The sequence below is a fragment of the Sphaeroforma arctica genome (assembly GCF_001186125.1).
Source record: "Sphaeroforma arctica JP610 unplaced genomic scaffold supercont1.135, whole genome shotgun sequence".
NCBI lineage: Eukaryota > Ichthyosporea > Ichthyophonida > Sphaeroforma > Sphaeroforma arctica.
In genome coordinates this window covers 35,887-50,642 of record NW_014040423.1, presented here as the reverse complement: position 1 = coordinate 50,642, position 14,756 = coordinate 35,887, and the positions used below count along the sequence as shown (strand labels likewise).

Below are 14,756 nucleotides of genomic sequence, written 5' to 3'. Positions count from 1 at the left end.
GACGAGGCCTCGAGGTGTAGTTGGTCGATTACCCCGGGGTTCGTCAAGTTTAATTGAGAATTGGGTTGTTGTGTTTAGGTTTCTGGCTAGATAAGTATAGTAAAGAAGTTGATGGGTGGGGGTGGTGTTTTGAGAAACAATCGAAGCTTGGAATTGCAAATTATGAGACCGTGTTTTTCTGCGTTCATATATTCTTATAACATACTTTGAACACTGAAATGCACTTTTGCTCCTTCCCCTACCCCATCTGCTGTGGTCTATAAAGTAGTATTTTCCGAGCAGGGTCATAATAATCCAAACTCCGGCTCGGACTTGTACACAAAATAAAACACATCCTATCACACATAAAAGTCTACTACGTGAGTTTGCCTATGTTGAACGTGAAGTGTCCCGTTTATATCGGGACGGCGTTAGACGGACGAGGCCCGAGGTGTAGTCTGTCGATTACCCAACCTAAGGGTTGTGGCTTCCGACGTTTGGGCTGATGAAAGTTCTTGGAGCTTGATCAGTGATAGCCGATAGAAGGGAGGTGACCGTTGAGGTAAGCCGTTCTGAGTTATGACGATCGCGAGCCTATCGCATGTTAACCGCCGACGTCCAGCGGCCAGTAATCATCGTCTCTGATTCATTAACCCCTACTTCGCGAAGGGCTGTCAAACCTCCGATGCGTAAAGAGTGGCCGCTGTAGTTTCTGTTGCCGAGGCCACGGGCAGTAAGGGGTTTGCGGAATCGGTGCGAGTGAGCCATGTTTGCTGGTAGTTTGGGGATTATATTGGTTATGAAGCGGTCGAGGCTGGTTTTTGAGATTGGTAACAAAATTTCTGCGAACTCGTCGTACACACGCACTCTCTTTCCGCGGTGTATGTGCAGATTATCGGAGTAGCTTTCAAGGTCTGTGTGAACAGTCATGCGGTGCCGCCCCATTTGTCTAGAATTCTTTGAAGTGACACCATGTCGTACCTGATTTTAGTGGGGATGAGCTTGTGATGATGCTGTACCCATGCTTCCCCTGCGGGTAGTAACCAGAATAGACGTTGAATGTAGGGGCGTGCCTGAGGGAGAATGGCTGTCTGCCAAACAAGCTTCACCGACAAACTTGAGATTTCCTGGTATGTGGCCGTGTCCTTCAGCGCTAAAGAACTTAGTCTCGATGCGTATTTGCTACGTTTCTCTAGCGGTATGATTACTGTACGGGTCTGTATATCGAATAGCACTCATATTTAGACTGCCGACGAAGCGCTTCCAATGAACTTAACACTGTGTATTTTGATGTTGAATCGAGCAAGGGTGTCGGTGATGACCGCAAGTTGTATAGAGTACTGGAAAATCATCAACCCAATGTGCAAAGAACAGTTGAGCTTGGTGCAGTGCCTAGTCGAGAGTGGAGACCAAAGTTTCGTATAGTGCGGGAGAGCTTGCCAAACCGAATGGTAGGCACAATTGTTCAAAATAGTAGAGGCCCTGCCATTCGAAGCCTAGGAGTGGAACTTCGTGTTTGTGGACTGGCATGAGCCTGAAGCCTCCTACGATATCCATAACGCTCATGAGCGTGCCGGGTGGATGACTATTTATCCCGTCGATAAAACAGCGCAAGCTAGTGTATCTATTTTTTTCCGTAAGCTATGTGTGAACTAATGCCCTTGTGCTTGCCTTTCTTGGGGAATGAGAGGTCGTGAATGCGCCGAAATTTCTCGGTCCCATCCGGGCGGATTTTAGTTATTCCGCTTTAGGATGACATGGTATAATAAGGAGGGTCTAGTTGTGACTTAGAAAAGGTCCCAAAAGCGTACCATTCATCGAATGTGCGTAACATAGCGTTAACAATTGTTGTTGCTTTCAGATCGCGGATCGGATACTCTTTGGTCATGCCAGAAAAGTCGTCTCTGATTGATACGATTGACGTTGCGAACGATCCTATTATGTCCACGAAGACTAACTCGAGAGGCTCTGTGGCAAGTTCGTGCTATCATTCCTTGTTTGTATTCTTGTTCTTTTTAGCTATAGTGTATGCTTTGCATCGTTCCTCTGGTTGCCTTATGTAGGGTAAATCTTTTGGGACGTAGCTGGGGTGCGCGAGCCTGTTGCGCCATGAAATCCGATTGACTTTCTTTTACGATGTGCACTCAGTGTACTCTGTGCTTTTCATGTACTGATATGGTTCGAAAGCTTGGTAGTAATATGTACATCTTGTTGTTGGTAAATAGAAATGAGTAGTATCGCGCTAAGAGTAGGCTACTACTTAGAATGCAGTTTTGAATGTCATATCGATGAGTACGTCCCCCAAGTCTCCTAGCTGAGCCACGTAGTTCGAATAAATGATTGTACCATCAGCTACTTCGAGCGTTGGTCATTAATACGCATGTTGCGGACGAGATGATGCTTGTGATACTTATAGGGAAGTGCGTGTATGGCGGCGCAACTATCGCAAGCTAGTCAGTACCCACCCCTAGAATCTTTGTCTGACTGGTCGTTCACTTCCTTGTTGTCGATTGTAGGGGTAATTGTGAATAATTCAATCTGACGGTTAGCAGATAGCTGGCCATCGGATACTTGTGCTGACATTACTTTGTCCTGTCTGCCTTTACGAGCTTGGCGTCGATTGTTCTGGGATCGGTGTGTTCTGTCACTGTCTTGTGAACGTTGAGCATCTCGTAAATATCTACCATCGTCGTAGTCGCGTCGATTGTATCTATCTACTTAGTAGTTCGGTCCTGATCATCGTGATTATCGTAGCGGTATTGATAGCGATTGTTTGTGTTGTAACGTTCCGCACGTGTACGGTAGCCACGACTTGAATCAGGTCTGCTATGCTTGTCATTGTTCTTGGACATAAATCTGTAGTCTCTCATGTCTTGGTGAGGACCAGACTTGTCAATCCGTCGATCGTAATGTTTACGACCGTCGTGGTCACGACCCTGATCACGTGGGTTACCAGCAACACATGATTTGATTAACGCTTGTAGCTTACGGTATTGACCGATGGAATGTCCACGATTGTTGCAGAATGCATAATGCCTGGCGATATAGCTGCATGTGCACCTTGCACAATTGTCGATGGGTCACTTTCGTCTGGATCCAACGCGCTGAGATACGTTATAAGTTCATCATACGACATGGCCATCATAGTGGGTATCTTCAATGTAAGCGTAACAGTCTGAGTATCGTCTTTTACAGTCGGTGGCCTCTAGACGGGGTCGGATCGGTCAATATTGTTGGAATTCCTTCACAATTCACGGATATAATGATCTGAGTTTTCCAAGGGAGCCAGTAGACCTTCGTTTCGAGAATAATTGTTTTGAGAATAGTGGTGGTCTTAATATGCTTAGAGTTCACGGTAAAAAAATTGAGAACGCAAGATCAGAGCGGACCTGATAAGTTATCAGAGTGCAATGTAGTAGGCTTTAAATAAAGTGCAAATGTATGTATTTATTTAAGACCTCATTTTTGGTTTTATACTCCAGGTTTTTGTGCTAGTGTTCGGCCGCTTGGACTGGACAGAACACTTTAACACTTCGATGCTATTCTTTTTCGACTTCTCTGCGGCAAAATCCCACGCTGATCACATGACGCCTTTCCGCATAGGTTGTGACTAGCATAGACCAGCAGCTAGTTTTAGAATGTTGCGGTTGGCAGACTTAATCCACTCTCGGAAGTCCGTTGAGAAACTTAATCTGCTCTCGGGAGTCGGTTAAGTAGCAACTCAATTCTCGAGATTATTTTAAGCAACTTGATTAGCTCTCGGGAGTGAGCTAACTCTGATGACTTCCATAAATCAAAGAGGGTTTCTTGCTGTAAAATCTGGCCTGAGACCTGTAGTCTCTCAGTTGTTGCCAATGTGTGTGCCAGAAGGAACATTATGGATGAGCTTTTCTTTTAATATAGTGTTACGCCAAACCTAAAAGAGCGGATTCTAGCTTATCGGGGTCAGGCACCGACGGAGGGATCGTAGACTAAGCTAGAGCCGTAGCGAATGAATTTGTATGTGTGGTGATTGCTGAGGTATGCCCATCACGAGTGTGGCGAGGGAGCATTGGATGTGAGTTTGAGCTGTTATGTGTTGCGGGTTTGATAAGTATGGTCGTGGGGCTGATGTATCATTCGTGTTTAGATGGGTCATGCTGGTGCGAGCCGTGTGTGGTTTTCGACTTGCACATGGAGCGGTCGCAAAGGCGCTCATATACACACTTTGTGGTCTGGCTCGTGCACGTGCCTTTGTTGAAACGTCTGCAGATTTCAGTCTTGGGAGCGTTGGGGAGCTCGGTCTGCTTCACATTCTCGCATACATACAAGGACCTGGTAGTGCCGCAGTAGGCACAGTAAGCGTGTGGCAGGCTATTTCCGGGTGTGCATAGGAATCGAGCGATAGTGTTTGGATCGATGTTGACTAGGCTGTGTTTGCCTCATATCCGTCAAAACCCCCTCTGTGTTCTAGGTCGAGCTTTGCAACGGAACTTGGAGTCATATTGTCTAGGTATGTTGTCAGGCGGCAAAAGTAAGACAAGTGGTCGGCGATGGCTGTAGAGTCTGTTCTAAAGTCTTCGTTGTACAGAAAGGAGGCTGCAAGCATGGCGGTGAATGCGCGAATCACGTCTGCGGAGGACGTGAAAGCCTCTTTCTTAGCCTTAATCTTCGAGATGAATGTTTGTCAGTTGTAAGTTCACTAGAACCCTCCTGAAGGTGAGCTGGTCGGAAAGCAGGTTTTATATCGGCGAGGGCGACGGTCTTATCTTTCATATTTTTTTTTTGACTGAGTCAGGCAACGTTGGTAGAAGGGAGCAAAGAGCTGCATCAGCGTCGAGCTGGGTTCTGTCCTTTAGTCTGAGAAGACAGAGTTGCAAGTTGCACCTGCAGACGTTGATTCTTCTCCTTGGCGGCAGCGTTGCTTCTTCATGGCTCTGTTAAGAGGATTCTCTGAATTGCTGGAACTCCTTGACTGATTCGAATTCCATCTGGACTAAATCATCGATTGAGACTTTAAGAGCGGCTATTGTCTTACACTAGCAGTCAGAATCCGTATTGTTGTCGATGCGGTTTTTCTTGTATAGTGGTTTGTTGGGCTCGTCCTATTTCTTGGTTGTCTCAGAGGAGTCATCTGTAACTTTATGGGTGGTATCAAGGTCGGTCATAGTGGGATAGTGCCTGTTCTGAGAAAGAATCGAAGCTTAACAATTAAAACTCCGATTCTGAATTTTACACCACATAAAACACACCCTATCACACTTAAAACAATAAAAGGATTAGACTCTCTGTTGCCGCTCTATTACTCAAGTTACTGGGACTAAAATGTTGAAGACCTCAACCAATATCCAGGCCATAGCTTCCGTGAAGGAGTGCTTGTCTGCACAAGAATTGGAGATCCAGCGCGATTTGAATGCAGCGATCTAGATTCACGTACATTTATCATCCCCATAACACCCAATCTCTGTGTAACTCGCTGTCTATGCGTCGTCCCTGCCGAAATTGCCGCTGATACTGGCAGTATTGTCCAAAGACTAACCGACGATCAGGTGACAATGATGTTCGAGTCTTTCGTCGTCCTGCTCGAATGGCTTAGTGGTGACCGTATCTTCCTGAACTGACAAGAATGCGTTTATTTGCGTCCGAATATCACAGAAAAATCCAAGTGCTCCTTCATCAATGAGCCAGAGGGTTACATATTCATTGTTGAGGCCGCCAACGCCCAGGATTGACGAGATTGGTTGACCAAGCTGGATATCAATATGGACTGACCAGATAATGATATGTTCGTCGATGACTACGGAAACCAGGCAACAAGGGAAAACACGAAACCTGCGATCCCAATCAGGATTTCACGGACAATGGTGTACCCGCTTTCATTTAATTCACCTGTGATCATAGTCAGGATCTCACGAGCACCCAACTATATTTAATTCTGTTCTGTAGTTGTCACATTTGTATGAAACTGGTTGCATTGATGGTAAATTATTTTCCGACCTTTCTTGTATATATATATACGTATCTTTTTACACATTTATTTACATGTCGGTATGTATCACGTATTTTTCTTATTCTTAAAAAGTCTGAATTCTCGATTATTTCAACCGTTTCTCTTTATGCTACGCAACTTTTTGTTGGTATTCCTGTATTTATCAACCATTTCTGTCTTTTAAAACCAAATATTCATAGCCTTGTTCTATTTAGAAGGCTATGAAATAGTCTATTTTTATAAAACACCTTGTCTTTGTTTAAAATATACGCCTAAATAAATACGTCTTGTACGACGAGTACGAGTCGACGACTGCTCGGCATGATTCTTGCTCAAGACTATTAGCAAAGGGTCATACAAAATGAAGTCCCTTGACCACCTTGACTTCTATAAAAATACAACAACCCACTATTCAATTCAGCAAATTATAGTGTTTTAGTACTCCACCATCGGCAGACTTTTATCTGTGCGCAGCAGCGTACCTCCGTTGCTCAACAAGCCAATTGCGAAGATTAAAAAGACAGTCAGACACGACAATACATCAATGCTCTTTATTACGTTCTTCTCTTCGTTCCCGGGCCTCTTTATCACGTAGTTCACGCCTTTTCCTTAACTCCTTGTCTCTTAACTCTTCCCGTTCCTGTGGTTTGTCGGTAGAATTATCTTTACGCAGTATATAGATGGGTCGATTGAAACCTGGATATGAGTATGATTATAAGCACAGTAACATGTTATGTTAGATCCCATGATGAAACTTAAAAACAGTACGCATAAAGCTAGTCTATAGAGTAATCCATGCACACTACATAAGCAGGTTGTTTGAAGCCTTGGTGTTATAAAGAGAGACAACCTTTAGTCAAATTTCATAAAGTCACAATATTTTCATGCGTAAAGCCCACATTAACACGAGTATTATAAATTTTCAAAGAATTAGACAAAATACTATGCCGAAAGCTCATACTATTCATGAGGACAATACAGATAGGAAATCGAAGATTCTTCGGGATAGGATATCGGACGATACACATAAGATGCGAAAAAAAATTGCGATAGCACATACGAATGTTCTCTGTGCGATTGCAGTACACGCCACAGGACGTTCAGAGGAGAAAAGTTCAGTCAAGCATGCGCATCGTAGTCCATACACGCTTGTATTTAATTTTGTACCAACTGTGACCATATTTAAAATCTCTGAACCTTACACGACTTAATTTCTAGATAGATCCAAACGTTCTGATCGCAATCAAACCGTACTTTAGTACAAAAAATATTGGGGCATCATACAGTCAGTCTTAGGAGCTTAGTTTGCACTTATTATATGAACTTGTTTTGCACTTACATATATATATATATATATATATCTCAAACACACGAATATGTTGACTTTCTGAATACACCTCATTATATACATATACATGTGTATTGTACAAATATGACCGTAGAATGCTCGTGCGCATACTGACAGCCCGATAAGCGCACATCGTACGCGCCATCAACTAATATACGAGCAAACTGCCCACATTGAAGATTTTTTCAGTGCGTATACTTATGAAAAATACATAATTCTACAAAAGTATACGAATATGTTAATTGAATATATACAGAGATGAGGTTCGCACTGGCGTTTCGCACATACATGTACTGTTTCGTCGTTTGCTACACGCCTGTAGATGTGAACGGACGAGCGCCTCCTATACTCGCCTATTCATATACACATACATGTACCAATTAATATATACACATACATATCCTAATTCACATAAACACATACATGTACATGTACACAGAAAGGCTGATGTGAATACGACCAGATCAGACACGTGCTACTCCCATATTCGCCAAAAAGGGAGGACACTCAACTAATCCCGTCCACTACTAGACCAGAGCGACCGTGTATGCTAAAGCTTCAGAATAATCACAGATACACATAACTTTATGCGTGTACACAAGAATATATCACCTGAGATGTACCGCCTACATCCAATCAAGAATAAGCACCCATATATATCAAGTATACAAATTGGACACGGCGCCAATTTCGCCTTTAACTGCACAATCGTTGTGTCTATACGGACCAAAGTTTATCATACTCGAATAGATGGGACGCCCACATACCAACACATACACACCCATAAAAACAAACAAACATAAGCCAATATATCGGTGTATACATGCATCGCTCAACAATCCTCACAACCCCATTCAGCTATCAAAAACACCAGACAATAAACGCCTACCCTGTTTCGCCGTTTGCTGCACGACCGCGGTGTCCACATGTGTGAAGCCCCCCTCCTCACTGGTGAGATAGCCCAGGAACGTATCAGGCATGAACTTGAGTGTCTGGTACATCTTCTGGAGGTCTTGATGCATATAGCGATTCTTCTTGTATGATTTCCACGGCTGTGGTATAGAGATGGGCAGAAGTCAGAGATAATAGCGACGACAGATAGCAGGCCTGAACTTTGTGTGTGTGTGTGTGTGTGTATCTACCATTTGATCCTAGTAGTGTACAGTCCTTGTGCTTACCACTGCAACTCTGATATGCGGACACATTTATGAATCATTCGATCACACCATCTTCAATCTGAGTACGTTGCAAATTTCAGATACGCACGAGTGTGCAAGCCAAAAGTTAATTTGCTCTCGGCAGCTATTGGCGATCACAAAAGTATCGGTGTTCGGATACGCTTGCAGCAGTCTAGCAAACTCTAATGTTGTGCGATGCAAGGGTGAACAAGATCGGCAAGAACAGTACACGCCCAATCAATCCTGTACACAAACTATCGGCTACCACTTAACCAATTGCGAAGAGTTCCGTACAACCAGGGTCTCAAGGTCTGTTCCACTTAGAGATATATATGAAGAAATAAATCTGGGAAGGCAGTAAAGCACGCTGGGATGACTGAATGTACGTATGCAAGGGTTTAGGGTTTCGAGTATTGACGAATTTCCAATATATGTATTACAATATATAAACGAGATGAATGGAAAAGAGTTTAATACCTGGTGCCCTGTATCAGCTGTATCCCACAAATACATCATATCACATAAATCTATTAATAGCACCACCCAACAGCAGGACGGGTGCCCTTTCACATTCCATACACAGTGTCTTGCCAGCTTTGCATGCAACGCTCATTCAAAGACAAATACATCATATCGCATAAATCTATTAATAGCACCACCCAACAGAAGACAAGTACATCATATAGCATAAATCTATTAATAGCACCACCCACCAGAAGACAAGTACAGCATATCGCATAAATCTATCAATAGCACCACCCAACAGACGACAAGTACATCATATCACATAAATCTATTAATAGCACCACCCAGTAGAAGAATGGGTGCCCTTGCACATTCCATACACAGTGTCTTGCTAGCTTCACATGTAACGTGCATTTAAAGACAAATACATCAAGGTAAGTGTATAAGCACTCGTACCTGTGGTTCAAAGACGAATAATCCGCCCGGCCTGAGCAGCTTGAGCACGTTCCTGAAGAATGTGTACACACCCTCGTCGCCCCAGTTGAGATGTATCCACTTCACCACGCTGAGGCTAGAGATGGCAGGGAACACAGACAAGCAGATGAACACGTGTATAGTTAATTCATTGATGTGCTGGTATCACAGACGTCTATGTGTAGGCATATATTCTTGAAAAAGAATCAGATGGGCACTTGTATAGTTAACTGACCAGATGCGTGTGTCCCTGATATCCACATGCAGGTGTTTAGGGATTTAGGGATTTAGAGATTATAGGGTTTTAGATATCCTACACTATTTACCTGGTTAGTTGGTGTACGGACAACAGTGAAGTGAGATGTTCGCACATACACAGACACGACAGCATCACATAGTCCAGTCTCTAACAAGCCACCCTTGGTGCTAGGTAGGATCGTGGGCAATTCAGAAGCACAAGAGTGCGATTGCTGCACCAAACCCTTGCACCTAATATGCAAAAAAGGACTCAGGTCAATGCTACGGACACCGACACACCAGAATTTCATACATCCACAACTACAATCTATTGTATGTTTATATCTATACACGCGCCCGCAACTAATACCACCACAGCCTAGCCGTTCCCCAAACAAACGTTTATAGGGATGGCCGTCAATACATACCACAGCACAGTGTCGTATTCGGGCTCAGTAATCTCCATCCCGACGACATTCAGCGTCCTGAACTCGACATTATGCGGGTATCTCTTGGGTTGCTCCGGAATGTGCTCCTGCTCCGTGGCGGAGTGAGTGTCGTCCTCGTGCGTTGGCGGCACAATCGGAATGGGCCCCAAACACATGGCAAAGGACATGGGGAACGTTGTTGGCAGTGCAGATGTGGAGGTGACTGCCGAGGTTGTCTCTGTGTGCGTGCCATGGCTTGTATTCGTGGGCTGTGAATGTATGAAACAGGGTTATATATATATATATATATATATATATATAAGTGTGTGTATGTGTGTGAGGGTAATATTTATGGAAATATATACCATATGTCATAGTCATGTTTATTAGCGGCAGCCAGCTGGCTACAGAGAGATATATGAGTGGACTAGGTGTGGAAGTGCCTACTGAGATTGTCTCTACATGTGTGACTATATTCGTGGGCTCATATGCATATAAACAGACCTGTACATAAGCGAGGCTACTAATTTGAAGTTTAGAGGTAGAATACACGCTCAGCAACGACTATGGGGACCATTGTGAATGTCGTAGCTCTGGAGGTATGGGCAAATGGTCTCTCTGTATGCGTATCAGAACTTCAGATCTTGGCCAGGGTGTGATATGAACTTGATGCGCAAGTAGGTTTATGCATGATCGAGCGTATGTACTCGAGAAATTATCTGAACAATTACCTTATACAGACACCCTACTCCTTGAAATTTTAGAACTGAATAGTCAACAAGGTGGGCTGCAGGTGCTTGGTACTATCATACGGAACAGTACGTACGACGACAGTAATGATAAGTAACTTCAGTGTGGCTCGAATTCTATAAACTGTCTCTATACCGACAGCCGGGGCAGGCTGGTGGGAGTAAGTGATATTAAAGAATTCAAACATCCGCTCTTGGTCGCATGTACACTATCTTAGGATGTGTGTATGTTGTACCATAACAGCATGTGTTCATATTAAAACCACCCAAAGCCAGATGAGATGGGGTAAGACGATTTTAAATACATGGCGAGCCGCACGTGTTCTCGATGTGCTCAACTAGACGCAAGGTGCCCGTTGTTATTAACTAGATCTCATGCAGTGTAGAGAGAGGAGGCGTGTATAGACATTGGTAGTTTGGGTTTATGCGGGACCCTACATCCGAATACAAAATAAAGTCGGTGATCACACAGTTGCATAACTACCCTTGCTGACATATTCCGCATATACAAAGGTGCACAAGACAGAAGACATCGCACATACGCTGTACATACAGCCCAAATAAATGTACTCAATTATCGGGACATTCCAAGTACATTAATAACTTATCAGGATATACGCAAACATAGAGCTCGGCTCACACCAACAAGGACGCAAAAAACGCATTCACAAGACACAAGGCATAAGCGTACACCCACACCGAACGCCTACCCTTAACGACTCAGTGATCTTGAGATTCCCTTTGGCCCGCCTAATAAGCGTCTCGTCAATGTCTATGCCCACCACCGACTTGGCCTTGAAGTCTTGTGCTATAGCAAGCGATACATTGCCCACATTGCAGCCAATATCAAGCACATCTTTGTCGGCGAACCAGCGCCGTTGCATCGCTAATATTCTGTACCCGGTGGTATGAGTCGAGGAGAGAGAAAGGTCAGATAGTTCTATATATATATATATATATGTAAATATATACATCTGCATATGAGAATTTGTAACTATTTGTTAGTAAGCACCTGGGCAGATGTTCGCATGCTGGAGACATCATATGTGTATTTGCTTGGCCTAGAGTTCATTCCAATACACTTCTTCTCCAGTGACAATCCCATACTATAGTTTGTTCACAATTGCAAGGTGGAGATCTATGTACTGAGTACGACTGATAATTCGTGTGGATTTATAATACACACTTAGCTCGTATTATTCTCAATTCTGCTGTCAAGCCAAAATCAACAGCCTAGGCACAGGCTCTGACTTCAACCAAACCGGCAACATCAGATATTCATAGTAGTGTATTTAAATCCCAATGCTACGACATATGGACCAGAGTCCAACTTCCATCCACTCCCAACCAACTACACCTGTAATCCAATTCCGCATTGTCATCCTAAAATCCGCGAACGTGTAGCTTCGGCTCGATTACATTCCAAGGAAACAACAACATCCACTTACAACGACACTCTCACTCACACACCTTGGATCAAATTCCTCTTGAGGTGTTCTATATCCGTAGTAGTGCAAGTAATTGCCGAATCTGAACCGCATATCCTTTCTGCTACCATCGATGCTTTTGGTACCCCCGTCGACGGTCACGCTTGGCTTTAAACTCATCGTCTCCACACTTGCGTGCATTAGATCCCCATTGTCTGCATTAGCATGTTGCTGTCGTAGACAAACATAAGCAGTTCATTTAGAATGCATACGTTTTTCTTCAATTCGTGTGTCTACAGAACAACAAACACAACTAGTACTCAATTGGTACCATACACATCCTAAGCTGTTGACTCTAGTCAATACAATCTAAAATCAAATGCCACACACACACACACACTATACAACAAGGGCGTGTACACATACCTCCTCTTGGTCTTGGTTAACCCCTGTCTCTGCACGCGTATCTCCAGCATCCCCTTGAGTACCGTGGGAAGCACTCGTTCGTGTCTTGCTGTGTCGCCATCGCTTTCTTCTCTTATTCCGCCCAGGCTCAGTAGCCGTCGCCCGTTGATCGGTGGCCTCGTTGTTGCTGCCCTTGCCAGTGCAGTAGTGAATGGTTGGTCTGCTGAAATTACTTTTAGAACCGCTTTGCGGCTCATTCTGATGCTTATGACCGGAATTGAGCCTGCCCTTACTATTTTGGCTCGTATTGTTTGTGATGTTCCTGTTGTTGTTGTTGTCGTTGTTGTTGTGGCCACCTCGACCACCCCCCACATTGCTATTCTGTCTGCTGTGACTCTGGCTGTTGCTACTCTTACGCCTATGACGGCTGCCATGGTTACCACCGTTGCCAGGCTGTCCATCCTCTATGGTGGCGTTCCCAACCATACTGGCCTCACTCATTTGTCGCAATGTGCTATCGAAAGACTCTCCGTGCGCTAACCTCTCCTCCCTTCCCTCTAGAACAGTGCCTGTGTATGACTGTGATTGCAACTGCAACAGTGCATATGCTTGCGTTTTCAACTGCTGTCGCTGTGTTGTAGACTTCCGTCGATGTTGCGCAGTGCCTTGCTTGTTGGGGTTGCTGTGCGTCGATCGACTTTGCTTGTACCGTTTGCGGGCAATATCTCCCATATTACCACTTGTTTGTGCATCGGATTTCATGCCAATAGGCGTTATTGTAGTATCTCGGTCAACATCCTTACTAACATTTGCCTTATCTGCATCTCTGGGTGCGCCATCATCCTCTCTGGCACGCTTGCCCTTACTATCCTCTTCAATGCGCGGAATTGGTGTGCTCCCAGGCATACTCGACTGTGATGTCTCAGGTTTACTGGCTGAACTGTCTGTAGTTTCCATGGTAACAGTCGTGGGGTTCGTTTCTTTATCCATGATCGCACAGTAGTGTATGGTGCACGTGGTTGTCGCAGTAAATCAGTCCACTAAGAGCATGTACAGTGCGAAACGCATGAAGTCTGAAGAAACTCGTAGCTGTCAGTATAATACAGGAGGAAGATGCCAGTGTAATAAAACTTGCTCTTCTATCTTCTAATGTGTACTATGCAAGCTCAATCAAAATTGGCAAAGTACATATTTTCATCGTGGTAACACGCACATACAATCCTTAGTGTAAGAATGAATTCTAATCCACACATTCCGCTGTATATATGTGTAAATAAAAAGCATTTCGTAATCGTGCGGCAAGATATTTTGCCACAGAATTTTTGATTTTTATTTGAGAGGAAAATTTTGCCGCAAGGCTGGGCTTGGCACAAGCCACAAGGTCAAACCCGCTTCCGTTTTTTATTTCAACAAACGAAAATTAAAAAAACTGATGAGAGGAATTTTTTGCCATAGATTTTAAAAGCATTTTGGAGAGTGAATATGTCATCGCACGCGTATGTCGACATCATCGTTCAAATCAAATAACACTTTTTTATTTCGCGTCCTTGTGCTGTACAATTGTACATATAACTTACGTATCGGTGTAGAGCTAGTAACGTTGCGTGGCCTTTCACAAAAGCATATACTGTACCAGTACATATATTAGAGGTATATACCTACTTAGCATATTCTTTAATCCACAAACATTAATACGCGTATATGTATGTATATATATATATTGATACATTTATGCATAACTATTAAGCCAATTTGTTCAACCTTACAAAGACTATATATATGAAACTACATAAGCCATAGTTGCTGCTGGATTGAATAGTGTTAGCGCTGAGGTTAGCGATGCCCGTTATTCATTCTCGCCGAAGTACACCACTCTATGGTGGTGCGTTGACTTGCGATCTACCGACAACACTACTGGATGTCAGGTATATATTTTTGAACCCCATTGGCGATATACATCTGTAAATTCATATATATATATATATATATATATATATATATATATATATATATATATATATATATATATATATATATATATATATATATATATATATATATATATATATATATATATATATATATATATAGTATATAG

The 14,756-nt window shown here is 43.3% G+C and overlaps 2 protein-coding genes across 2 annotated transcripts; both read right to left on the bottom strand.

Annotated features, from left to right (window-relative positions):
* Nucleotides 1-439: 439 nt before the first annotated feature.
* SARC_02874 (hypothetical protein) lies at nucleotides 440-2,121 on the bottom strand. The gene has a single exon (XM_014303347.1). It carries the CDS (start codon nucleotides 922-924, stop codon nucleotides 574-576), a length of 351 nt encoding a protein of 116 aa, XP_014158822.1. The 5' UTR covers nucleotides 925-2,121; the 3' UTR covers nucleotides 440-573.
* A 4,367-nt stretch (nucleotides 2,122-6,488) lies between these two features.
* On the bottom strand, nucleotides 6,489-13,876 carry SARC_02873 (hypothetical protein; the record flags this gene model as incomplete). Its single annotated transcript, XM_014303346.1, has 7 exons — nucleotides 12,680-13,876; nucleotides 12,297-12,484; nucleotides 11,537-11,720; nucleotides 10,078-10,346; nucleotides 9,395-9,509; nucleotides 8,185-8,347; nucleotides 6,489-6,643 (listed from the first exon to the last, which is right to left on the bottom strand). The coding sequence occupies exons 1-7, from the start codon at nucleotides 13,646-13,648 to the stop codon at nucleotides 6,489-6,491; spliced, it is 2,043 nt and encodes a 680-aa protein (XP_014158821.1). The 5' UTR covers nucleotides 13,649-13,876.
* Between the last annotated feature and the right edge of the window lie 880 nt (nucleotides 13,877-14,756).